The sequence below is a fragment of the Barbus barbus genome (assembly GCF_936440315.1).
Source record: "Barbus barbus genome assembly, chromosome: 35".
Taxonomy (NCBI): Eukaryota; Metazoa; Chordata; class Actinopteri; order Cypriniformes; family Cyprinidae; genus Barbus; species Barbus barbus.
Genome location: NC_136763.1, coordinates 27,253,389 through 27,279,091, shown reverse-complemented (window position 1 = coordinate 27,279,091; position 25,703 = coordinate 27,253,389). Strand labels below are relative to the sequence as shown.

Genomic DNA, 25,703 nt, shown 5'->3' with positions numbered 1-25,703 from the left:
CTGCTGTCGCCTCTGGCTTGCTCAGTTGGAGACACTTAATTTCTAGCGATTATCGTCAATTTGATTTCACAGATATTATTTAAATTAACAAATTTACTCAAATTTAAATTCAGATTTTTGTTTCGGAGCCGAGTGGTTGTATGAAAGCTGATATACTCCACAAAGCCATTCATCTGTTGTGTCGGAGAGCTGTTCTGGCTGGCGGTACAATGCGAAAAGCGTATTTTTAAAGATGCAATTCCATCCGTGTCCTCTTGGTTGCGGCCGTTTTTTGTCCTCAGTCAATAGCCACGATCGGACCCAGAGCTGACAGCCATGCTTGCCCGGGCACCTGTGACCATCGGGCTGGAAGTGAATACACCACCCAGCCCCGAGCGCTCACGGCTGGTTCTCGGCATGGAGCGCGGCTCACAACGGCATTCTGCCCCGGTTCCTTTCTTCCCAGAGGTGCATGAGGAAATGACAATGAAAGTCGTGGACGGCCCCTTTCACAGCCAGAAGCTGCTCGTCTCCTTCCTACATCCTCACTACCCTCGATGACGGGTTGGGAGAGGGTACGTGGACATTCACCAGGTGGAGACGTTGCCTTACAGGCGACTAAAGTCATGGTGCGGTCCCTCGGGAAGAACAACTCTGGCTCAACCTGGTCGAGATGAGAGACGTTGACAAAGTATGCTTTCTTGACCCTCCCATCTCCCAGGCTGGCCTGTCGAGGACTTCACCCAGCAGTTATCGGCTGTGCAGAAGCAGACTGAGGTCATACAGCACATTTGGGGGCATGGCTTGCGCTGCCCAACTCATCCCGCTGGCTCATTCACACAGTTCGAGTCGGCTACAAGATTTAGTTTGCCAGGCGACTGCCCAGGTTCAGCAGTGTCCTCAAGACTTTTTGACAATCCGAGACACCCCTGTCCTGTGCGTGGAGATTGCTGTCCTGTTGGCGAAGGATGCAATCAAGCCTGTCCCTTCTGCTGAGATTAAGCAGTGGTTTTACAGCCCTTACTTCATTGTGCCCAATAAAAAGCAGTGGTCTTCGGCCAATCCTGGATCTGTGAGTCTTGAATCGGGCCCTTCACAAGCTTCCGTTCAAGATGTTGACACAGAAGCGCATGCTTAGATGCATCCAATCCCATCGACCTGAAGGACGCTTTCATGTCTTGATACTTCCTTGACACAGGCCGTTCGTATGGTTTGCGTTCAAGGATTGGGCATGTTCCCCCGTGTGTTTATGAAGATCATAGATCATTTGCCTCGTTATGGGAAGTGGGCATCAGGAACCTCAACAATCGCGACGACTGTCTCACCATGACCCAGTCATGAGATCAGTTGTGCGATCACATGGACCTGGTGCTCCGACACCTCAACTCATTATGGAATTAGACTTGAGGAGTATGACGGCGCGTCTCGCCAACGAGTGTTCCTTCAGAGGCAGGACGGTGGTACCATTGAAACACTTTCAGAGTTTCATGGGGCATATGGCATCCGCCACCACAGTCACGCAGCTCGGATTGCTCGGATCATAGGTGAAGGTGAAGTGACATTCAGCCAAGTATGGTGACCCATACTCGGAATTCGTGCTCTGCATTTAACCCATCCAACATGCACACACACAGCAGTGAACACACACACACCATGAACATACAACCGGAGCAGTGGGCAGCCATTTTATGCTGCGGTGCCCGGGGAGCAGTTGGGGGTTCGGTGCCTTGTTCAAGGTCGTGGTATTGAGAGTGGAGAGAGCGCTGTACATTCACTCCCCCCACCTACAATCCCTGCCGGCCGGAGACTCGAACCCACAACCTTTGGATTACGAGTCCGACTCTCTAACCATTAGGCCACGACTTCCCCTATGATATGATACCACTCCAGCACTGGTTACACTCCCAAGATGGGCATGGCGCTGTGGTACACATCGTGTGACCATCACGCCAATGTGTTGCCACTCATTCAGCCCCTGGTTGGACCTTGCCTTTCTACGGGCCGGGGTGCCCTTAGAACAAATGTCCCAGCATGTCATTGTCACGACAAATGCCTCCAGTACGGGCTGGGGCACTACGATGCAGTGGACCGCTGGTCCCTGGGGAAGTATGACCTGCTCGATTGGTTCCTGAGGGGTGCCAGAAGGTTAAATCCTCCTAGGTCACCACTTGTGCACTCCTGGGATCTCTCTGTTGTCAAGATTCAAGATTCAAGATTTTTATTTGTCACATACACAATTATACAGAGTATAACCAGCAGTGAAATGTAGGTCAGGTCCGCTCCAAGGACAGTGCAATTATATTGAATACAAATATTAAGAAAAAAAATAAATAAATAATAATAATAAAATAAAATAAAAGATAAAAAATATAGATATAAATATAAATGTGCAGGTCAGTATGTTGTTGACTTAAATAGTAATAAAGAGGAATGTGCAAAAAGAATGTGCAAAAAAAGTTGTACAGGGTATTTAAATAGCAGCAATATAAGGTAGAGAAAAATTTTGAATACCTTATGATATAGTGATATTTACATGGAGTCAAGTGATGTTATGACACAGAGTTAGAGTTTAGGAGCCTGATGGCCTGGGGGAAGAAGCTCCTCCTAAGTCTCTCAGTTTTTGCCATCAGGCTACGGAAGCGCTTACCAGATGGAAGCAAAGTGAATAGTCAGTTAACAGGGTGATTTGAGTCCTTGATGATTTTGACAGCTCTATTTTTGCAGCGTTTGAGGTAGATGTCCTGCAGAGAGGGGAGAGCAGACCCTGAGATGCGCTCAGCTAAGCGCACAACTCTCTGTAGTGCTTTGCAGTCCTGATTGGAGCTGTTTCCATACCACACCGAGATGCACTAAGTCAGTACACTTTCTATGGTCCTTGAATAGAAAGTTTTCAGGATTTCTGGTGAGACCCTGAATTTCCTCAGCTTTCGCAGATGGTACAGTCTTTGCCTGGCTTTCTTAACCTGTGTTTGGATGTGTGTAGTCCAAGTCAGGTTCCTATGGGGCTCCTATGTTCAGGGTGATGGAGTTTGAGGTGAACTGGCCAACTTTCACCACTTGAGGTCTGCCGGTGAGGAAGTCTTGAATCCAGTCACAGAGTGAGGAGTTTAGGCCGAGGTCTGTGAGTTTAGAAGCCAGCTTGATGGGGACTATAGTGTTGAAATCTGAGCTATAGTCAATGAATAGCAGCCTTACATTATTCCCATTGTTGCTGTCCAAGTGTGTGAGGGAAGAGTGGAGGACGTGAGAGATGGCATCGTCCGTAGATCTGTTTGGGCGATAGGCAAACTGAAGAGGGTCCAAAGTATCAGGTATGGAGGAGTAAATGTGGCTCTTTACAAGTCTCTCAAAAACCTTCATGACTATAGATGTGAGGGCAACTGGGCGATAGTCATTCAGGCAAGAGGGTTTATTGTTCTTTGGCACAGGGATAATGATGGATTTTTTGAATGAGGTGGGAACCACGGAGGTAGCAAGGGACTCATTAAAGATGGAAGTGAACAAACCAGCGAGCTGATCGGCTCAGTACCTCAGAACACGGCCGGTTATCCCATCAGGTCCGGCTGCTTTCCTGACGTTCACTTTCTTTAGCGCCCTCCGAACCTCATCCTCCAACATGGTGGTTACAGGATTATCGCTGCTCTGCCTGCTGCTTCCTGACGCGCTGGACGGCAGCCGCCGTTGCAATCGAAGCGGCCGAAGAAGGTGTTTAACTCGCCGGCCAGCAACGGATCTGCTCTCACCTCAGCGGAGGATTTGTTTCCGAAGGCACAGATGGTCCTCAGTCCCTGCCACATCCGTCGAGAGTCATTGAGCTGGAAATGAGACTCAATTCTCTCTGTATCTGTGTTTGGTGGCTCTTACTGCGCGTCGGAGAGTATAGCACGATGCTTTGCAAAATTAATAGAGTGATAGTCAGAGTCAGTCTAAATATATATCAACTGAAAGAATGAGCTAACCTATAAAGGAACACTTTTTATGAGTGTTTGAATATACAGAAATAATTCAAGTGCTAGGAAGCATTTTGTTGTTTGGGGAGATTTTGCTTTTAATTGTCTCCAAAACGATACAGTAAAATGACTTGACATTGAATACAATGATAGTAAGGCTCACTCTGAATACATATCAATTGAAAGAATGAACTAACCTATGAAGGGACACTTTTTATGACTTTTTGAATATACGGAAATAATCCAAGTGCTAGGATGCATTTTGTTCTTTGGGGTGAATTTGCTTTTAGTTTTCTCCAAAACTATACAATAAAATGACTAGAAAATGAATGCAGTGATAGTTGGGGTCACTCTGAATACAAATCAATTGCAAGAATGAACTAACCTATGAATTAACACTTTTTATGAGTGTTGGAAAGTGGCACACGTTGCAAGTGCTATAGGATGCATTTTGTTATTTGGTGTGAATTTGCTTTTAGTTTTCTCCAAAACTATACAGTAAAATGACTTCACAAAAATGTATACAGTGATAGTCAGGGTGACTCCGAATATATATCAATTGATGGAATGAGTTAACCTATAAAGAGACACTTTTTATGAGTGTTTGAATGTACAGAAATAATCCAAGTGCAATGATGGAGTTTGATGTTTGGGGTGAATTTGCTTTTAGTTTTCTCCAAAACTATACAGTAAAATGACTAGAAAATTAATACAGTGATAGTCAGGGTCACTCTGAATACGTATCAATTGAAAGAATGAGCTAACCTATAAAGGAATTGTTTTATGAGTGTTTGAATATACGGAAATAACCCAAGTGCTAGGACGCATTTTGTTTTTGGGGTGAATTTGCTTTTAGTTTTCTCCAAAACTATATATTAAAATGCCTTTAAAATGAATACAGTGATAGTCAGGGTCACTCTGAATACATATCAATTGAAAGAATGAGCTAACCTATAAAGGAATTGTTTTATGAGTGTTTGAATATACAGGAATTATCCAAGTGCAAGAATGTTTGGGGTGATGTTGCCTTTAATTTTCTCTGAAACTGTACAGTAAATTAACTTGAAAATGAATACATTGATAGTCAGGATCACTCCGAACAAATTTTAATTGAAAGAATGAGCTAACTTATAAAGAAAAGCTTTTAATGAGGGTTTGAATATGAGGCATATATATATATATATATATACATATGTGTGTGTGTATATATTTATATATATATATATATATACACACACACACACACACACACACACACACAAATATTAAAATAAAGAAAATAACAATGAATAAAAACATTATTAACATTTCTTAACTTTAATATGATAAATAATGTACAATACAAATGCTTATGTACAAAAATTATGTATTTACAAACATTAAAATCAAAAATAAAAGTAATAAAAAAAAAAGCAAAAGTGTAAAGGAAATGCCGGTATGAAAGCTTCTTTACATCTATTTAGACCGCTCTCAGCACCCATAAGTGCACGATTAGTCATGCAAGATAAAAAAAAAGTGCGGGTGGCTTGACCGTGCATTTCAAAGCGTGGCTGGCTTGACCACAGTCCTCGAGCAGCAGGTGACTGATTTACAAGATCACAGCAGATGCAGTAATCTCCGCCTGGTGGGACTACCTGAAGGGGCCGAGAAGGATGACCCGATCAGCTTTCTGAAACAGTCGCTGCTGATCTGGATCCCATCACTTGTAGACAGAGATATCGAGATTGAACTCGCGCATCAAGTTTACTCCAGAACCAAGTGTTTCCGTTCAAACTGTTACACTACAACGACAGGAATTTGATTCTTAATGAAGCAAGACGCCTCGGTCCTGTGAAAACAAATGACGGTGCGATGTTGAGCTTCTTCCCCAACTTCTCTCCCGCGACGGCAAAGAAGCGGAGCTCCTTCAGTGCAATACGGAAGGAATTGAAAGAGGCAGGTCTGCAGAGCATTCATGCAGACCATCATCCGTGGCGATTATATGGTCTAAGGATATCAGTGGTGACTTGCAGGCTTTGTTTTCTGATCAAATTTGGGAGACAATCACATCATCCTCACGGGACCCAGGTCTTCAGATGATTCATTGGAGATTGCTGCATGGACTCTGTCTGTCCCCTTTGGAGCGCTTCTGTGTGCAAGTGTCACCTTCCTCAAATTGCGGTTTGTGTCAGCAGAGACATTCTGCTTTTGACATTGTTGAATCATTTGTTTCTTTTTTTTTATGTGTGATTTATTTTATATTCGTGTGTATTTGTTGTTTTTCTTGTGATTGGGTGTTGCACTCTGTTCTTTTCTTCACTGGAATGTTCCCTTCCAGGAACTCGAGCTGTGTCGGAACGCATTGGGAACGCCTCCAGTGTGACCGCGCTCTGAACCACATGTGTAATCTGTCCAATGGCTGGGCGAGACATCATAGGCGGGTGACGTCACTGACCGGGAAGCATAAAAGCACGTGCGGTGGAACCAGCGTCAGCTTTTTCTCATTCAGCAACCACTATTCTGTGTGTGTTTCTGTCTTGTGTGTTGTGAGTCTTATTTAGTGTTGTATGTCTACTACTGGTAGCACCGTTCTGGCCGGGCCGAGTATGGTTCTCTGACCTGATTTCTCTGCTCGACGGCTCTCAATGGGAGATTTCCTCCGCGGTGCGCTGAGGCTGAGACCTCCGGTATGGTCCCGTGTCCCCATGTGGGACCTGGCTGTGGTGTTAGAAGCTCTCTGTAGACCTCCATTTGAGCCTGTTGAGGAGATCTCTGATAGTCTTCTCACTATTAAGACTACCTTCCTTCTGGCGATATCTTTTCTTTCCCTTTCAGTGGCCCCTTCATATCTGGATTTTGCGCCCGGTCTGGCCGAAGCCTTTCTGTACCCTCAAGTGGGTTACGTCCCCAAGGTTCCTTCCTCTACACCATGGCCTGTCGTGCTGCAGGCCTTCAGTCCTCCTCCCTTCAGGGAGCCCGACCAATGGAAGCTTAATTGTATGTGTCCAGTGCGAGCACTGGACGCATACGTCCACAGAGCTGCCCTGTGGAGAAGGACGGACCAACTACTGGTATGCTATGGTCCTCCTAGGAGGGGTCTGTGGATGCCATCACCACTGCTTATGAGTTCTCTCAGCTCCCCTCACCGATGGGAGTCAGAGCTCATTCTACCTGAAGTATGGCGGCCTCTAAGGCCTTCCTAGCAGGAGTTCCGATGCAGGACATCTGCAACACTGCGGGATGGTCCAAGCCCCTAACCTTCGTCAGGTTCTATGGCCTAGACATGCGAGCCACTCTTCTGTTCTCTCGCCTTACGCCGGTTTCACACTGCAAGCGTAAGCAGGGCGTAAGCAGCGCGTATTTTTTTCGGCGCCCATGTTAACGGATGAGAGCGTTCACACAGCACGCAGGGGCGGCGCGGCAGCGCGTAGCAGGAGCAGAGCAGGAGCGGCAGTGCCGCGATCATTTCGGCGCCGAGTCTATTTTTGCTGTGCTGCTTACGCTCAATTAAAGTGACAAAGCATCGATTATGGACAAAATACACACGAAAAAGTGCAATTTTTCCCCAGAATGTAAATTAATGACATCTACTATGTTGTAAATAGAGTATAAACTTCAGTAAAAAAAAAAAACAACAACTATATATTACAAAAAACTAAATAAAATAAAGGCTTTGCTCTAATCACTAAAATTAGTTTAAATAATTTATACTGTTATTTCAGCTTAAACCACTGGTTAATTGTATTAATTATATTAGCCTGTGTTATAGCTTAGTAAGTTGCCGTAAGAACAGGTGTCATGTTGACATCATGATGACGGTACTAGTGCTAATGCAAAGAAGACAATCATGGACGACACTCGTCTAATCGTGGAGGTTGAGAACGAGAAGCATACAGTTATTTATGATCCTCATAATTTACTATATAAAGACTTGCAGGCGAAGGAAAAAGCATGGGAGGAAGTTGCATCAGCACTCGGTGCAGAAAGTAATAACCTTTCTTACTTTTTTGTTTTCAATTTTTAGCATGCCCACGTACGAACAAATTAATAGCTAATTAACTAAATACAATAGACAGAATAAGGTCACACATTCTACATACATCTACGCTGTAGACTACTGTATGTCTATTTCAGACTTAATTCTCGATAAATTGATCATTAAAAAACATGTCTATTAAGAAGTTTAAGGTTACTTATTACAGACATTTTTTGGATTGTCTATGTTTTTGATGGGTAATGTATGTACATTTTCTGTTTATAAGATAGATAAAAACTACAAATGATTTTCTTAGTAATGTTTTTTTTTTGTAATGAAATTTATACCATAATTCATATATCAAAATATTAGCATTTAAATTATTCTACACATATATAAAATATGTAAAAGCAATTACTGTGCAAGGTTAATGACAACCTCAAAAGCACTGTCAATAGGTACTACAATGTAATGTTCAGGATAAAGCATTGTGTTGGCCTCAGCCATGCAAATCCAATCAGTACAGTTTCTGAAGTATTACAATCAGTAAAGAAACGACACTGATGAAATAAAAACATTAATTTAAAAATGGATACTTTTCACACAATAATCACACATAAGCTATATATAAGAAATATGAGATACGTATACAATTAAATGTTTCAAGTTGAGGAGGAAGGCTATTCTTCCTTCATCTTACATTGTGTGTAAACTGCATAGTGTACCCAAAGTCTGCGTCTCATCCTTTTTCGTAGTCTTCTTAACAACATATATAGCGCGATTGCCTTCCTTCTGTCAACAACTCTCACAACACGCAAACAAAGCATAAAAGAACGTTGAAAACAAACTTACATTTCGTAATTTATTAAAAAAATAAGCTTCTTGACACGTTTTCCCTCTGTAATGTATTTTAAATAGAAATAAAACAAAGCTAACTTATTAGCCATTATTGAGAAATCTCTACAAAATCTGCGGTTCAGGTGCGCGCTGCAAACGCTGCCGGTGTGAATGCAAAATGGATACGCGCTGCTTCTGCTCTGCTTCCGTCCTGCTTACGCTTGCAGTGTGAAACCGGCGTTAGCTGTGTATCACACACACTAGCATCTAGTTAGCTGTGTATCACACACACTAGTTCCCAATGCGTTCCAACACAGCTCAAGTTCCTGAAAGGGAACGTCTCAGGTTGCGTATGTGGCCCTGGTTCCCTGAAGGGAATGAGACGCTGTGTCTCGAGGCCATACCTCCGGCATCCCTGCGAGTGGTTGCTTCACTCCTAGAAGCTGACGCCAGTTCCACTGCATGTGCTTCTATGCTTCCCGGTCGGTGACGTCACCCACCTATCCATTAGGGGCAGTCGTGGCCTAATGGATAGAGAGTTGGACTTGTAACCCGAAGGTCGTGGGTTCGAGTCTCAGGTCCGGCAGGGATTGTAGGTGGGGGGAGTGAATAACCAACACTCTCGCCACCTTCAATACCATGACTGAGGTGAGACCCTTGAGCAAGGCACCGAACCCCCAACTGCTCCCGGGCGCCGCAGCGTATGCCGGCTGTATGTTCACTACTGTGTGTACACTTGGATGGGTACACAAATGTGTACACAAATTCCGAGTATGGGTCACCATACTTGGCCACACACCACTTCCCTTTCCTTTCCCTTTCCCTATGATGTCTAGCCCAGCCATTGGACAGATTACACATGTGATTCAGAGCGCGGTCACGCTGGAGGCGTTTTGACGCAGCATCTTGTTCCCTTCAGGGAACCAGGGTTACATACGTAACCTGAGATGTTTTGTCTCAATAAAAATAATTGTTCAAAAAAAAAAAAAAAACTGAAATGTAAAGGCCACTTTTTCATATTCACCAAACTATTTTCACTTGGAGTGAATCACATGAGTGTGATTAAATATGGCACTTCATGCAAACGCAATGATTCATAATAACTGTGATTACTGCGTATGCATTGTGCACATTTTATATAACACCAGAATGATGTTAGATAAACACTGACAAAGATTCTGACAAATTCCATATCTGAACTGGGTAACTAAATAACTATAAACCACACACTGACAAAGAAATGCATCTACAAATCAATCCGTTTTATGATGTACACACATTCAGGTCATGTCTAATTATTTCCAATGATTTTGTGGATCATTAAAAGTCCACTGCAGCTGTATAATGCATATTAACGTGTAATTTGCATACTAATGTTTATGACAAAACCATGTGAGGAAAGCTACAAGCTACTTAGAAAGTAATCAAGCTACCTTTAATTAATTACATTAAGCTTCTTAACGGAACAATGTCATTATGAGCATAAAATACAGTAAAATAAGTAGACCTTTCATGGTGCATGAACTAGTCCAAAACATCAGCAGCATTTCGCTAAATCGTCTGCTATACATAAAGAAGATCTAAAATGCAAACTCTGTAAATTATTTTTGAATCAGTCAATTTAAATGTCAAAAAAAAAAAAAGTAGCGATCTGTAGTAGAGAGCATTTCGGAGTGTGTTTGATGGATACTGTGGATTTTGTAAAACTATTTATTTATTTATTAAATACTTTCTGATACTTTCTCATATTAATTGAGTGGAATGTTTGTAATTTTAAAATTGATTTAGTAGTTTTTCTTTATACATCACACCATTTCAAATGAACCAGAGAAGATAAAAGTGAAAAGTTTAAAGAAAAGGTGATCAGGTGATCAGAACTTCTAATAAAATTATGACACTTTAAATCCATACATATCTTGAATTGGAAGAAGAAAATCAAAAGTTGAATGGTTTTGGAACAAGATGGGTGTAATTTATTTATGAGGTGAGCTATCCCTTTAAATCTGCCCCCGCCTTCTGATGAATATTGCTTTGTGTGGGTTTCAGATGTCTATTTTTAGGCTGTGCAGTAAGGAATCTCCTGATGGCGGTGCATCTCTTTCATTGGACCGCAGCACACCGCTTCATTCTGTGCAGGATGTGTGGAGCTGTCCGCGGTGCTGAGCGCCGTTAGATAACAGCTCGTGACTCTGACACTTCACCAAATCACACGCGCAGTTAGCACTTATTTGATCAGAATTCTGTCAGAGTTAGACAAATGCATGTTTCTGACCTATTTCTGGCGTTCCGGTTTAAGCTCATTTGATAGGTTCAGCATAATGATGAACACCAAAGAAAATCATTTTGACTCTTTCCTTTTAAAAACACTAAATATTTGTATTTATTTGTTTATTTAAATTTTTTATGTAACTATATTATATGAACTATATTTGCTGACCGCATTTATGTCCATTTTTTCTGACACTCTCACACAATTTGTTCAATATATATATATACACGTGTGTGTGTGTGTGTGTGTGTGTGTGTGTGTGTGTGTGTGTATATATGTATATATGTATATATATGTATATATATGTATATATATTAGTGCTGTCAAGTGATTAATAAAAGTAATAATAAAAATAAAAGTTTCTGTTTACATAATATATGTGTGTACTGTGTATATTTATTATGTATATATAAATACACATACAATATATATATATATATTATAAAAAAAAATATATATATATATATATATATATATATATATATATACATTCATATATTTGTATTCTCATATTTTACATGATATGTAAATATATTTAATATATAAACATAACATATTTTTCTTAAACATATACATATGTTTGTATTTATATATACCTAATAAATTCACACAGTATACACACATATATTATGCAAACAATAACTTTTGTTTTGGATGCGATTAATCACGATTAATTGTTTGACAGCACTAATATATATATATTTTTTTTTTCTATTTATTAACTGCATGAAAAACCTCCAGCATGCAGGTTTGGACCAACCTGACGGTTGTGTGAATAAATGACCTTCGTGATGTATTTTAAGCTACAGATCCTTCTTGAGGTGTAATGTGCTGCTGCCAGCTCTTGGGCTGGAAAGTGAGAGTTTGCCTGTATCGATCTGTATGTTGCCTATGCCTCTCTTCATGCGGGAGCTGCAGCTTGAAGATCTGTACGGGCTCAATCTGAACAGCAGCCATGTCTGGGCACACGGAGCAGCAGTGCAATTCATCTTCCTTAAGAGACACAGACAGTGTCGTTCTCCATTAAAACCAGAACAAGTGTCACAAATCCCAGAGTCAGTGGCAGGGTGGACGCCAGCGGAGCTCATGTTTGTGCGGTCGCTTCATCTGCAAACTCTCTTCTCTACCGCCACACTCTTACTGACCATTAAAAGTCCACTGCAGGTGTATCATGCGTATTAACGTGCAATTTGCATATTAATACTTATGATGAACCATGTGAGGGAAGCTACACACTTCTTAGAAAGTAATTAAGCTACAGAATGTAGTTAACTACATTAAATTTCTCAAATTATAAACATATAAAACACTATAATAGAATCTGTCATTTAAGCAGAATTTCCTGGTTCATGAACTAGTCCAAACAAACCCACTGGCTAAAATAAATGGTCCATTCCAGTACTATAGAGGAAGGATCCCTTCAGAGCATGTTCGATTATTACTTTACAGCTTGTTCAATCGTGAAGATTCATGCAAGATTTGCTATGACATGAAACCCAAGAAATGAGCACTCCCTCGTGACACTTGTTGGACAAACACTATCCTTTCTGTAAAAGCTGTTTCCCTTTGAAAACAGCTGAGCTATTGTCACATTACTGAAAAATATTCTTCAGTTAGTTATTTGCTGTTTTCTGTGTGTTCCCTTCCTATCATCTTATCTCTGTGGTTTAGATTCAATGTTGTTTAGCTTCATTAGTTCAGTGCACTTAAGCATATTATTATATTCACCCAAAACAGAAAATGCGTACACCCTCAGGTTTCTTCATCAGATTTGTAGAAATGTGTCATTCTCTCACTTGCTCAGAAACGGATCCTCTGCAGTGAATGGGTGCCGTCAGATTGGAAGTGTTATTATGGATTATGGACTCAGATGTTAGCAAGAAGCAACAATTTGAAGATAAAAACATCTTAATGCTGAATTTGTTTCAGCTTTAGTCTTCTCCAGATGTTAACTGATGGACTGGAGTGGTGTGGATTATTGTGATGTTTTTATCAGCTGTTTGGACTCTCATTCTGACGGCACCCATTCACTGCACAGCATCAAATGCTGAGACATTTCTCCAAATCTGATGAAAAAACAAACTCATCTACATGTTGAATGGCCTGAGGGGAGCACATTTTCAGCAACTTTGCATTTTTGTATGAACTATTCTTATAGGTTTGATGATATTATGCCAGATTCACATAAGTAACATGCATTGCAGCTTTGTTTTTAGCCTGAACATGAACTGCTCTATGATAATGATGAGGATCTGAGAGTTTCTCGCCGCAGCTCTCACTCAGCAGCGTTCCAGGACTTTCAAGATCTCATGTGCTATTCTTTGCTCAGATCTAGACTGCACTGGAATAAAAGATCATTTTCTATTCCTGGAGCAATTGAATCCTTGAGCATTATGGTGATTGATAATACTTGCTCAGCATTCTGTTTGCTTCTTTATGCTGCTTTAATGCTTTTGTGTTCCCTGCACATTTTACGGCCCGGTGGCTTGATGTATGGCCTTCACCTAAAGGTTATTCTTCCAGTGCACACTTCATTAACTCTAGAGACCTGGAAAGCGTTCTTTCACTGGATTCCCTCACTCTGAATGCACAGTCATGCTCGCTGACAAGAGCTGCTGAGCACTGCTTCAACCATCAGACGTCCAGCTACCAAAACAGGTTTGGATATTACATTCATAACTTACATATTATACACTCTTAAAAATAAAGGTGCTTAAAAGGTTCTTCACAGCGATGCCATAGAAAGATCCATTCAGTCAAAGGTTCATCTCTTTCTTACCTTTTCATAATCTGAAGAACCTTCTTCCGCCACAAAGAAGCTTTTGTGCAACAGAAAGGTTCTTCAGATGTTAAAGGTTCTTTATGGAACCATTTAGACAATAAGGTTCTTCTATGGCATCGTGAAGCACCTTTATTTTTAAGAGTGTAAACACACAGTGACCTAAAATAGTAAACTGTAAAAAGTAGTAACTTCTGTTACCTCAACGAGCTATTTCTAACTGATTAAATATGTAAAATGAGTTTTGTTGGTATACATCAGTAAAGTATTCAGGTGGATTCAGTGATGGATTCGGTTAATTCACTTTTAGATTGCCATTTGTAGTGTATTTGGACATTTCTGCCACACTTAAAAATGTCTGAAAGTCACTGCATGTAAAATCATTTATAGTGAAGATAGATGCACAAACACACATTTCATCAACAAAAAAGAAGTTTGTATTGTTTCAAATACTAAAAAAATGTAGTGTTGAAAAGGATAAAATGTATGTGATTAATTGTGGTAATTGTTGATATCTGCTCTGATATTGTGGTAGTGTGTATTTCAGGTAGCTCTGTCCCTAAACAGCAGCATGTCAAATCTAAACTAAACTAACTGCTGTTGATTGTTTTACATGTCAGACAGACACTTTTCTCGGTACTTGGCCAGAATAAGATGCCACTAGCACCAGATTTTGTGCCCAGAGGGAATGTTTGGGAATTGACATCCATTATAAACCACCTCGACATCAGTTGGTTAGAAGTCATTGTCAGTCAGTGAAGTTAGACGTGAGAAAAGCTTGTGCAGTATTTGAGTGTAAGCCACTGGTTTGGTATGTGTGCAATATAACGCAATATAAAATGTGGCTGAAATGTCAACATACATTTTGGGGCAACTGTGAACTTATACAGTAACATTAGTATTACATCAAACTTCTGCAGCATACATGTACCTACACTGATAAAAATGATTTTGCGGTGAAGTAAATACTACAGAAAAACAAATGTAATTTCTACATTAAATAATTTAGGTCAGGCAAGAATGTAAATAAAAAAGAGTAAATTCAATATTAGTACTCAATTTAAGCTTGTAGAATTTAAAGTTTGAACTTATAATTATATTTTACTTGGAATTGTTTGTTATTTTTACAAAGATTGTTTAAGTAAATATCAACGTCATGATCCTGTTGTTCCCATCATGCACTTGGGCATGAATAATTAATAAGATAATTTTGTTTTTGCTGTTTTCGAGATGTGTTTACACTGCTTTTGTTGTGAGGTTAAGTAACCTGTTGTTTTGTGACATCTCAGAATGTCCCATTCATACTCAAATACTATTCACTGATTGTCACCGTCATTGTGTATCATGTGCCAAGTATTCAGGTCTCTGTGTTCATTCAGTTAATAACTATATTGAGTCAACATATTACCTTCAAAAGAATAACGAGCTGTGTACTTCTTTACATACGTGATTATAACTTATCCACATGCTTTAGAGGCATTTTTTTCAGTGCTATGTTGTTAGAGTACAGTTTACTAACTGTGACTGAGTGAAATGTCCATGAGTATTGCAGGTTAAACTTAAAATAATTAAAATAATAATAGAAATTACTCATCAAACTCTACCTGGCCACATTAAATTTACTTATTTCCTTTGCTAATTTTGCATAACTTAGTTAAGTAGATTTTCCTTAATTCCGTACTTAAATTTTACTTATAATCTGAGTGCAAAAACTTGCAAAATAAAAATTAAGTATATTTAACTTTTAGTTTTTTTTTTCAAGCAGCTGTTAAACTACTGGTTAATATGAACTAACCTCACCATTAAAGTGACATATTCTGTCTATAAATATGTCTATATAATTCTGACTTTGATTTGTTTTGTTGAAAATAAAAGAAGATATTTTTCTACATTTTTTTTGACCCCATTGACTCTCACTGCATGGATGAAAAGCACTGGGATGTTTTTCACATTGAACAGAACAAATAAAGACATAGGAGGACAATTGGATTGTGGGGACCCTGTGGGGCCTTGGTTACATTTATATATTAATAAAAAGTGCAAATCTATATATAGGGCTATATAGTTATTTGCAAATCATTTGATGTAAAATAGGAGAAGTCTTCAAAGATACTCACACTCACGCTCGCCGCCCTCTCCAGGCGGCTGATAAAAGGACAGTCCCAGAGAGATCAGCGCTGCAATCTCCAGGATAATGAGGGTCACATCTTGTAATGCTTCCCACACTAACTGTAAAAAAGTTTTTGGCTTCTTTGGAGGTATAAGATTTTGCCCGAAGACTTCTTTTCTTTTATCTAGATCTGTGTCAACTCCATCCAAACCTGTGGGGAAAACAGCAAAGACAAATGTTAGAAGTCAGCAGAAAAACGTTAGAAGTCAGCGATCATGTCACAGAAGGGCAGCTTCACATACAGCCCGTCTGATACCGCCATGGCTCTCAGTGTGAATGAGGTCAAAAGGTCACTTTTAACCAGGGCTCGAATTGAGGGGGGATGGCATCACCCTGGTTGAAAAAATAAAATACAAAAACATCCCCTCAGTTAAACCACCCTTACCATCCCTTACCATCCCCTTTAGATTAAATTTGTATTGTGTAAAACTTATCACGCAAATGAAATGTTCAAATTCTCTAGCCTATGATAATTCACAAACTAAATAACGGTGACTGGGCGATCAGAACTCAGTACTACAAGCTGTGCACAAGTGGATGCAAGTTGTCTTAATTCTTCACGCAAAATGGTTCAAGCGCAACTTTTGAAGTTCTTTAAAAAGAAGACAAAAGAATGATTTTTCCTTGTTTAAAATTTAAAGACATTCCCTTGACATAATGTTATTGTGCTGTATGTGTGACTGTGAGGGATTGAGAGATGATAAAAACCAAACAAAAACACGTCTTGAGAGTCCATTGAAAGCATTCACTGCGCGATGAAGCCTATTAGAATGCAGTTATAATGCCCTTATAATTCATGAATGAATTATGAATTAAGGATGCCTTATAGCACCCATGAGTGTTTTTATAGTCATTACACAAGCAATGTACTTTTCTAAATATCAGCACATGTGCGCGTGCACAAATGTGCTATTAATTTTATACAACAGTGCATAGCAACACGGTTTCGTTCCTTTGACTAAATCAGTTTTGGAACGAATCGAGTGAGTCAGTGATTTAACGGTCCATCCAGATGGACACTTGTTTAGTTTCTAATTGAATCAGCCATTTTGAACTAATCGTTTGATTTGAATGATTAAATAAATAATTTATTAAAACAGGGACTTGCTGCCATCTACTGGCGGTTTTATTGTCGTCATCTTTTAATCATCCTGGTGCCAGCACAAAAACGTTTAATTGTCAATATTGACCAAAATTTTTCACAGGCTAATTTTTCATTAAATAAAAACCTTTTTAGAAATTAGAAATAATTTGTAATCACTATGTTCAGTGAAACAATAGCACATAAAAATATTACATATTTTTAAAAAGACACATTTTTCATTAAATTAATTATTATAATAGTAATCTTTTAATTATAATCTAACAAAAATAGCCTCAAATGATTAAATTGAACTAAAATATATTAAGAATGGTATATAGTATTTATATAGTATTATATAGTATTTTGTTCTGTGTTTGAATTCTTTGTCATTGCTATAAGATTTTTTTTTTTTTTTTTTTACATTTTATTAATATTACATAAAAATTTTAATAAATATATTCTGGAAAAAAGTATATGTTACCCTGTAACAAATTAGAGTATTTTTATTTATTTATCTAGTTAGTTATTTTTTTATTTTTTTGTGGAACCGAGTGCCGATGACCAAGGACAGCAGTGTAAAGCTTGTGTATTTCCAGAGGCTCCTGCTCCACCCGATCAGCTGCCATTGAGATGAGTGTGAACGCTAATGGACGGCTCCATGAGCGTCTCAGTCCCCATGAAGCATCAGTTCAGAGATGTAACGTCTCTCTTCGCTGCGGCAGAAAAAGGCTTTACATCCAGTGCTCACGAATGGAAAATGAGCAATCCATCTCTCTATGTAAGATTGGGCCCTCATGTCACCCACAGTCTCCAATTACCCTGCTGACTCACAGCGCAGGCTGATCTACACGCTTACATAAAGCCCTTCTGCATTAACACTCAGAGCAGCAGCGCAGCTTCAGAGATGCACAGTAGTAAGGGAGCTGCCTCGACAACTAGTCAACTGATCTGAAGCAAGTCCTGTATAATTAGATTCAGTACCGCCGCTCCCTATACGCAGAGTACGCACTTGCGTAGGGCATCAACTCCCAGGGGGGAACCATCCCAGTTGCTAAAAAAAAAAAAAAAACACGACCGCTCACCTCTCATGTTTGCGGCTGAATAAAAATGATCATGGATAACTATGCCGTGAAAAGACATTAGCAATCCGGCACCAAGAAAAAAAAAAGAAGATGAAAAGGAAGCCCGTGCGTCACTTTCAGGATACAGTCATAATCCTGTGAAACTTTTTTGGGTGTTGAGGTTAATAACGTGTTTTAATGTCAGTAGTAATTTCACCACCAGCAGCGCATATAATATTCTCTCCGAATTTCCATGTTCACTTACGAAAGTTAGCCATGGTTTTAACACCAATAAAATAAATAAATGAATAGCCATGGTAACTGTAAATTAACCATGGGTTTGTTACTTCAAATAATAATATACAAAGAAGTATCAAGATAATTTTTTTTGTGGTTATAAAAACAGACCTAAGCCAACAACAGCCTTTAAAAAGACTTAAAATGCATTATATATATTTTCAGCCCCTGCTGAAAAAAAAAAAAAACAATTGGCTGGTCATTGCTGCTGTTACACTTACAGGATGATCAAATCCTTGTTTAATAGGCTATTGACCAAACATTTAAGTCAAATATCTTTCATTTTTGGCCACCTTTTTTCTATAGATGACACAGCCTCTATAATGTCTTCAACAAAAAACTTGTGGCCATCACAACCCTTACGAAAAATTAACCATGGTTTTCGTAGTAAAACTGCTTAATTTTCTTTTCAGTGATTTCTGAATGCTTGAGACCATAAAATCAATCAGACAACTATATTAATAAAATAATAGTCATCCCCTCATTCGATTACTACGGTAATGTGCGGGAGACGAGTGAGCGCGGTTACAGAGCGATGCCGCGGGTGGAACAGACGCTGCAAGCTATCTGTCCCCTGATGCTGCGTCGTCTCTGAAGGCAAGGGGTACGCGGCAGCTGGTCGGCCTGGCTTATGTCTGCACATCATGGTGGTGTTGCGGGCATGCCAGGCTGACCTGCTCATGGAGTTGGATGAGGGCGAGGGATTAGTGCGGAGCACATCTGTGAACTCCGCAAAACCGCTGATTTGTCTCTCCGCGCCACCAGGGAGACCGTCAAGGCGATCTATGGCAGCCCTGGCGGCGGCGGAGAGGCATCTTTGGTTGATCCTGTCGGATTTAAAGAAAACCGCGACAGGGCCTTCCTTCTGGACGCCCCACTTTGCCTTCTGGCCTGTTTTTGGTTTGGGAGGCAGGTGGCGGCGTTCCAGCGGTTTCTCCCTCGCCGCTCTCTAGCTCACAGGGCTGCTGGGCGAGAGCAGGTTACACCAGAGGCCAGTCTCGAGAGACTGGGTCCCTTAATAGACTATTTTGCAGCGTGGATACTACTGCCAAATGTGTCTCGATGGGTCCTGCGCACTGTAGAGAGAGGCTACAGAATCCAGTTTGATTCTTGTCCGCCTCAATTCAATGGGGTGATTTCCACGTTAGTGGGCCCCGAGCAGGCTCTGGTAATGGAACAAGAGGTAGATACTCTCTTAAGGAAGGAAGCCATCGAGGGGGGTCCTCCTTACGAAGAGAGTACGGGTTCTACAGCCGGTACTTCATAGTTCCAAGGAGGATGGAGGATTGTGTCCCATTTTAGATCTGCATCAGGTGAACCGCTCAGTCTGCAAGACTGAAGTTCAAGATGCGCAGGGTAAGTATCTCAGATCAAGTACGAGGACTGGTTTGACATGTAGATCTAAAGGACGCATACTTCCATGTCTCCGTCCTTCCCACTCACAGGACGTTCCTGAGGTTTGCTTTTGGGGGCAAAGCTTACCAATATCGGGTACTTCCCTTCGGCCTAGCACTCTCACCCCACACTTTTACAAGTGTGTGGGCACCGCGTTAGCTCCGCTGCGGCTACGGGGCGTCCGCATACTCAATTACATCGACTATTGGTTGATTCTCGCTCTATCAGAGCGGAGGGCGGCTCAACATTGAGGTGTTGTTCTCGCTCACTTAAAAGTGTTGGGGTTAAGACTGAACCCCAAGGAAAGTGTGCTTTCTCCATTACAGAGAACCATTTATCTGGGGGTGGTGGGGATTCGACCACGGTGCAGGCACATATGTCTCCTGCTCGTCGAGTCAATCCTCACGAAAGTCAGGAGGGTGAAAGAAGGCCAGTCACTCACTGTCAAGCAGTTTCAGATACTGCTGGGTCTGGTGGCAGCTGCGTCCAACGGGATACCTTTTGGCCTGCTGTACATGAGACCCCTACAGTGGTGGCTCAAGACCAAGGGGTTCTCCCCGAGGGGAAACCTGCTTTGCACGATCAAGGTCACGCGGCGGTGCCTACGTGCCTTGGACATGTGGAGACAACCTTGGTTCTTGTCCCAGGGCCTGGTGTTGGGAGCTCCTTGTCGCCGCGTAACGCTAGCGACGGACGCATCCCTCACCGGTTGAGGGTGGTCATGAGTGGCCACCCTGCCCACGGTCGGTGGAGAGGTCATCATCTCGCCTGGCACATCTACAGACTTGAGATGCTGGCCGTGTTTCAGGCTCTGAAATACGTTCTCCCAGACCTAAGAGGCTGCCATGTGTTAGTTCGCACCGACAACACATCGGTGGTCTCTTATAGCAACCACCAAGGAGGTCTGCAGTTCGCGCCCCCTGTACAGGCTGGCGCACCAGATCTTTGTGTGGGCTATGAGGCCGAGCTCTCCTGGTTGGTCGAGCTGGCATTGCTCCCCTCACCTTTGAGGGTCACCTTTGAGCATGCCGCTCCCTCCCGGCTCTCCTGTTGGTCGAGCTGGCATTGTTCCCCTCAACTTAGAGGGTCACCTTGAGCATGCCGCTCCCTTCTGACCGTCTGAGTTCCCTCTCATCTGAGAGTTAAGTGCTCCGCTCTCCAGAGCTCTGCCTTGGTAGAGCTAGCATTGCTCCCCTCACTATAGATTGTCACCTATGAGCATGCTGCTCCCTCCCGGCTCTCCAGTTGGTCGAGGTGGCATTATTCCCCTCAACTTAGAGGGTCACCTTGAGCATGCCGCTCCCTTCTGAGTGTCTGATTTAGCATCTCAATGGGGAGCAGACACCCTGCCGAGGCAGGGGCTGTTATCCGGGGAATGGATGCTTCACACCGAGGTGGTGAAGCAGATCTGGAGAGTATTTGGCCAGGCTCAGGTGGACCTCTTCACTACTCAGGCAGCGCAATGTCCCCTCTGGTACTCTCGACGTCATCCAGCTCCGAGGGGCTGGATGCCGTGGTACAGACGTGGCCGAGGCTTCATCTGTACGCCTTTCCCCTGATTGCTCTGCTCCCTGGAGCTCTGGAGAGAGTGCGCCGGGATGGACTCCGGCTGATTTATTAGCCCCGTTCTGGCCGGGCCGAGTATGGTTCTCAGACCTGATTTCCCTCCTCGACGGCTCTCCTTGGGAGATTCCAGTCAGGAGGGATCTCCTCTCACAGGCAGGAGGCACCTTGTGCATCCCCGCCCGGAGTTGTGGAAGCTGTGGGTGTGGCTCCTGGGGGGCACAGCTCATAGCTTCCGGTCTCTCAACTGAGGTTGTTGAGACCATTCTCCAGTCCATAGCTCCCTCTACGAGGAGACGGTACGCCCTAAAGTGGAGACTCTTCACTTCATGGTGCGGAGATCGCCAGCTCGACCCAGTTAACTGCCCATTAGGTACAGTGCTGGAGTTCCTGCAGGCTCGACTCTCCGCAGGGTTAGCCCACTCCACCTTGAAGGTCTATGTGGCGGTAATTTCTGCTTACCACACCCCTCTTGGTGGACTGACAGTGGGTGCACAACCCCTAGTTACACGTTTCCTCCGTGGTGCACTGAGGCTAAGGCCTCCGGTACGCTGTGGTGTTGAACGCTCTCTGTAGGCCTCCCTTCGAGCCTATTGAGGAGATCTCAGATCGCCCTGAAGACCGTGTTTCTTCTGGCGATTTCATCTCTGAAGAGAGGTGGGGATTTGCGGCCCTGTCAGTGGCCCTTTCTCACTTGGACTTTGCGAAGATCCTTTGGTCACGCCACAGCCTGTCGTACTGCAGGCCTTTAGTCCTCCTCCGTTTCGGGAGCCTGACCAGCAAAAGCTAAATCGTTTGTGTCCAGTGTGAGCACTGGACGCATACGTCCACAGAGCTGTCATGTGGAGAAGGGCGGACCAGTTGCTTGTCTGCTACGGTCCCCCTAAGAGAGGTCTTCCTGCTTCTAAGCAGACCCTCAGTCGGTGGATTGTGGATGCCATTCAGATGGCCTATGAGTCTTCTGACCTCCCCTCGCCATGGGAGTCAGAGCTCACTCCATGAGGAGTGTGGTGGCCTCCAAGGCCTTTCTCGCAGGTGTCCCTATCCAGGACATCTGCTACGATGCGGGTGGTCTACGCCCCTGACCTTGTCAGGTCCTGTGGCCTGGACATACGAGCCACTCCAGGTTTTTCCGTCTCGTGCCCTGGCTGTGCTCCGTTTGGATACACGCAGGGCAGGGATTTGGAAGTCTGGCGCCGTGGGTATCTCGTTCCCCAAAGCGTCTCCTGACGCAGCTCGAGTTCCTGAAGAGGAACGTCTTAGGTTGCGTATGTAACCCCAGTTTCTCGAAGGAACGAGACGCCGCGTCACGCGCCCACACTTCCGGCATCCCTGCCAGAGCTTGCTTCATTCTAGAAGCTGACGCCGGTTTCACCGCACATGCTTTTATACCAGCTGGTCATTACGTCACCTCGCCCGTGACGTCCCTCCCATCCTTTGGACAGATTTCATTGTTATTCAGAGCCGGTTACGCTGTAGGCGTTCCCCAAAGCGTCTCCTGATGCAGCGTCTTGTTCCTTCGAGGAACTGGGGTTATATACGTAACCTAAGACGTTTTGTCTGATTATTATCAATAGTTATTAATATTGATAATAATAAGAAATGTCTCTTGAGGAGCCATTTAGCATATTAGAATTAGAACTGCAGTAATCTAACGAGGCTGAAAATTAAGTAAAAAAAATTATAAATTACATTTTATTAACATTTTATTAACATTTTATTTATTACAATATATTAACATAGAAAACAGTTATTTGAAAAAGTTTCGGGTTTTTTTGCATTGGAAATACTGATATTTATTTCAGGAAATGCAGATCTAGTTCTATCTGATATATTATGAAATAATACAAATTAGTAGTGTTAATGTAGTATATTATTATTAAATTATCTCTAAAATGTTATTGACTCATCTAACTTGATCAGATTCTGACATAAAAAAAAGCTAAATATTAAATCAAATAAATGCAGCCTTGATAATCAGAAGATTATCAGATTTCTTTCAAAAACATTTTAAAAATCCAACCACTCCCAAACTAGGGACACTAGGAACGGGAATCATGGGGAATTTAACAATTCCACTTCCTTCATAACATGTTTGAGATCAGATGCTTTAGCCACAGAGGAATCAAGCAGAAAAAGGTCAACCAGTATGCACTATGACATTAGAAAGACATACATAACTTTGATAAAAATGCAACTGACAAGAATAAAAAAGTAATGCCATTTGGTGAGAAATCAAAGTACAATGAGCTGGGAAAACTCAAAAACCCTGTGCCCAGTGGATAACCCAGTGGATAATCCAGTCATGAACGCTGGCATGTGGAAGCAGGATTTTCAGAAAGCTTGAGTGATCAGTGATCAGACTCGAGGTGCGGTGGATCTCCACACTCGTTCAGAAGCTCTGCTCTGAGCTGGCAACGCAGCTGGACAAACCTGATGGGCCAAAGGTCCGTGATGAAGGGTCTTGTTTTCCAGGGTCTGTGATGAACAGGGTTTGTTCAGTCGGTTTGTGGATCTAGCTGTGCTGCGCTGATTCAGAGTCTGGCCCGCTTTCACCAGCAGATGCCCTCACTCTGTTACCGCGTGTGTCTCTGTTACTGAGCGCCGCTCTATCATCTGTCATACACGCCAACACACACAATATCAGATCAGCAGTGTCCTTACACTGAAGTGTGCACAGGTAGACTGTGATAAAGAGTACTGTTTAAGAACCAGTTACTATAGTACAAGCTGAGTAACAGAAACAGTTTCTATTGGGCCAAAAGAACAAACATACAAACAAATGTGAAAAAAGTTGATTGAATATAAGATTTAAGATATTTAAGCAAAATATCAATCAATTAAGTAAATTAACACAAAAAAATAATAATTTAAACAAACTGATAAACAAAAGGGAAGTGCTTCATAATGCCCAACTGATATGAGTTTTGTCATGTCAAACATACACTAGCTGTCAGGGTTCCCTATCAGTCGGTCACTCCGAGTCACGTCGGTGACCGACGAATTGGGATCTCGCTTAGAGAGACCAATCCCCTACGAGAGTATCTAAACAAGCCAATGCATATTGTCATGCGATTATTTCATCCAGCTGCCACTAATCACAGCGTGAGTATAAGTAGGCAGCGGGTGCAGCGCATATTCAGCTTTTCGCTTCGGAGCTGAGCGTTCGTCGTTCTGCTCCTGACCAACCTACAGTGTCTGTAAGTCAGTGCGCTCTTCGAGGCATTCTTGTGCTGGTGGTACGGCGCATCAGCGGCGGTGGTTTCCTTCCTGTTGAGTGGGTTGCACACATCGGATTGCACGACCCTCTGATTGTGTTGCAAAGCGCCCATCTCCACTGTGCGCTTCAGCACACTAAAAGAGTGATTTTCTCTGAAAGAGCATTCACGGGTGGAACGTCTTTTTCAAGATGCCTTTCCACCCGTGCGTTTCTGGATGCGGTTGTTACCTGGCGCCGGGTGATGGTCACGATCGTTGCCTTTCGTGTCTGGGCACTAATCACGCTGAGGTGGCTTTCGTGGACGAGTCATGCTCCCACTGCGGGAAAATGACCGTCACGGAGTTGCGGACCAGACTCAGTTTCCTGCAAAGGGGCGGAGTGCCCGTGCCTCTGCCTAGATCTAGGGCTCCTCCTGGCGGGAGCCAGAGGACCACTACTTCTGACAGTGGCCGGACTGGTCTTACGGTGACGGTGAGGAATTCCCCTCCGAGGAGGGCTCCTCCTTCCTTTGGTGTTCTTCTTGACGACCAGATGTCGATCGCTGCATCAGAGGGTGAGTCAGACCTCTCTGGAGATGATGATTCGGCACCGCTGCCACCTTCTGGGCGACCAGCGATTCCGGATACGGATCCAGAGATGGTGGCTATGCTCAAAGAGACGCCCAAGCACGGTCCCTGCGTTCCTCCTCGCTGCCCCGCCGCGGGTACGTCGGTGGTTCCGCTGGTGCCACTTGTACGGTTTCTGGGGGCCTGGTTAGGGTTTCCTAGTCTGTCTCGTTGGCTCCGCCAGACCATCAGACTCGGCTATGCGATTCAGTTCGCCCGGCGTCCTCCCAAGTTCAGGGGCGTCCACTTCACTTCAGTGAAAGCGATAGATGCTCCTGTCTTCCGTGCAGAGATCGAAGGACGGGCATATCAGTACAAGGTCGTGCCCTTCGGGTCACGTACTGGTCCGCACGGACAACACTGCGACTGTTGCGTACATCAACCGACAAGGTGGTCTGCGCTCCCGTCGCATGTCGCAACTCGCCCGCCACCTCCTCCTCTGGAGTCAGAAGCATCTGAGGTCGCTTCGTGCCATTCATATTCCGGGCTTGCTCAACCGGGCAGCCGACGAGCTGTCACGAGCTGCGCTCCCCGGAAAA

At 42.8% G+C, this 25,703-nt stretch overlaps 1 protein-coding gene across 8 annotated transcripts in view; it reads right to left on the bottom strand.

The window, feature by feature from the left end:
* Positions 1–25,703, bottom strand: part of LOC306854663 (plasma membrane calcium-transporting ATPase 2) — a gene marked incomplete at its 5' end in the record, with an annotated part of 93,280 nt that overhangs the window by 50,001 nt on the left and 17,576 nt on the right. For all 8 annotated transcript variants that reach the window (XM_079392857.1, XM_079392852.1, XM_079392854.1 and 5 more), the window contains one exon: positions 15,893–16,090. In XM_079392857.1, the coding sequence (XP_079248983.1) occupies positions 15,893–16,090 (198 nt within the window). The remainder of the gene's footprint in view (positions 1–15,892; positions 16,091–25,703) is intronic.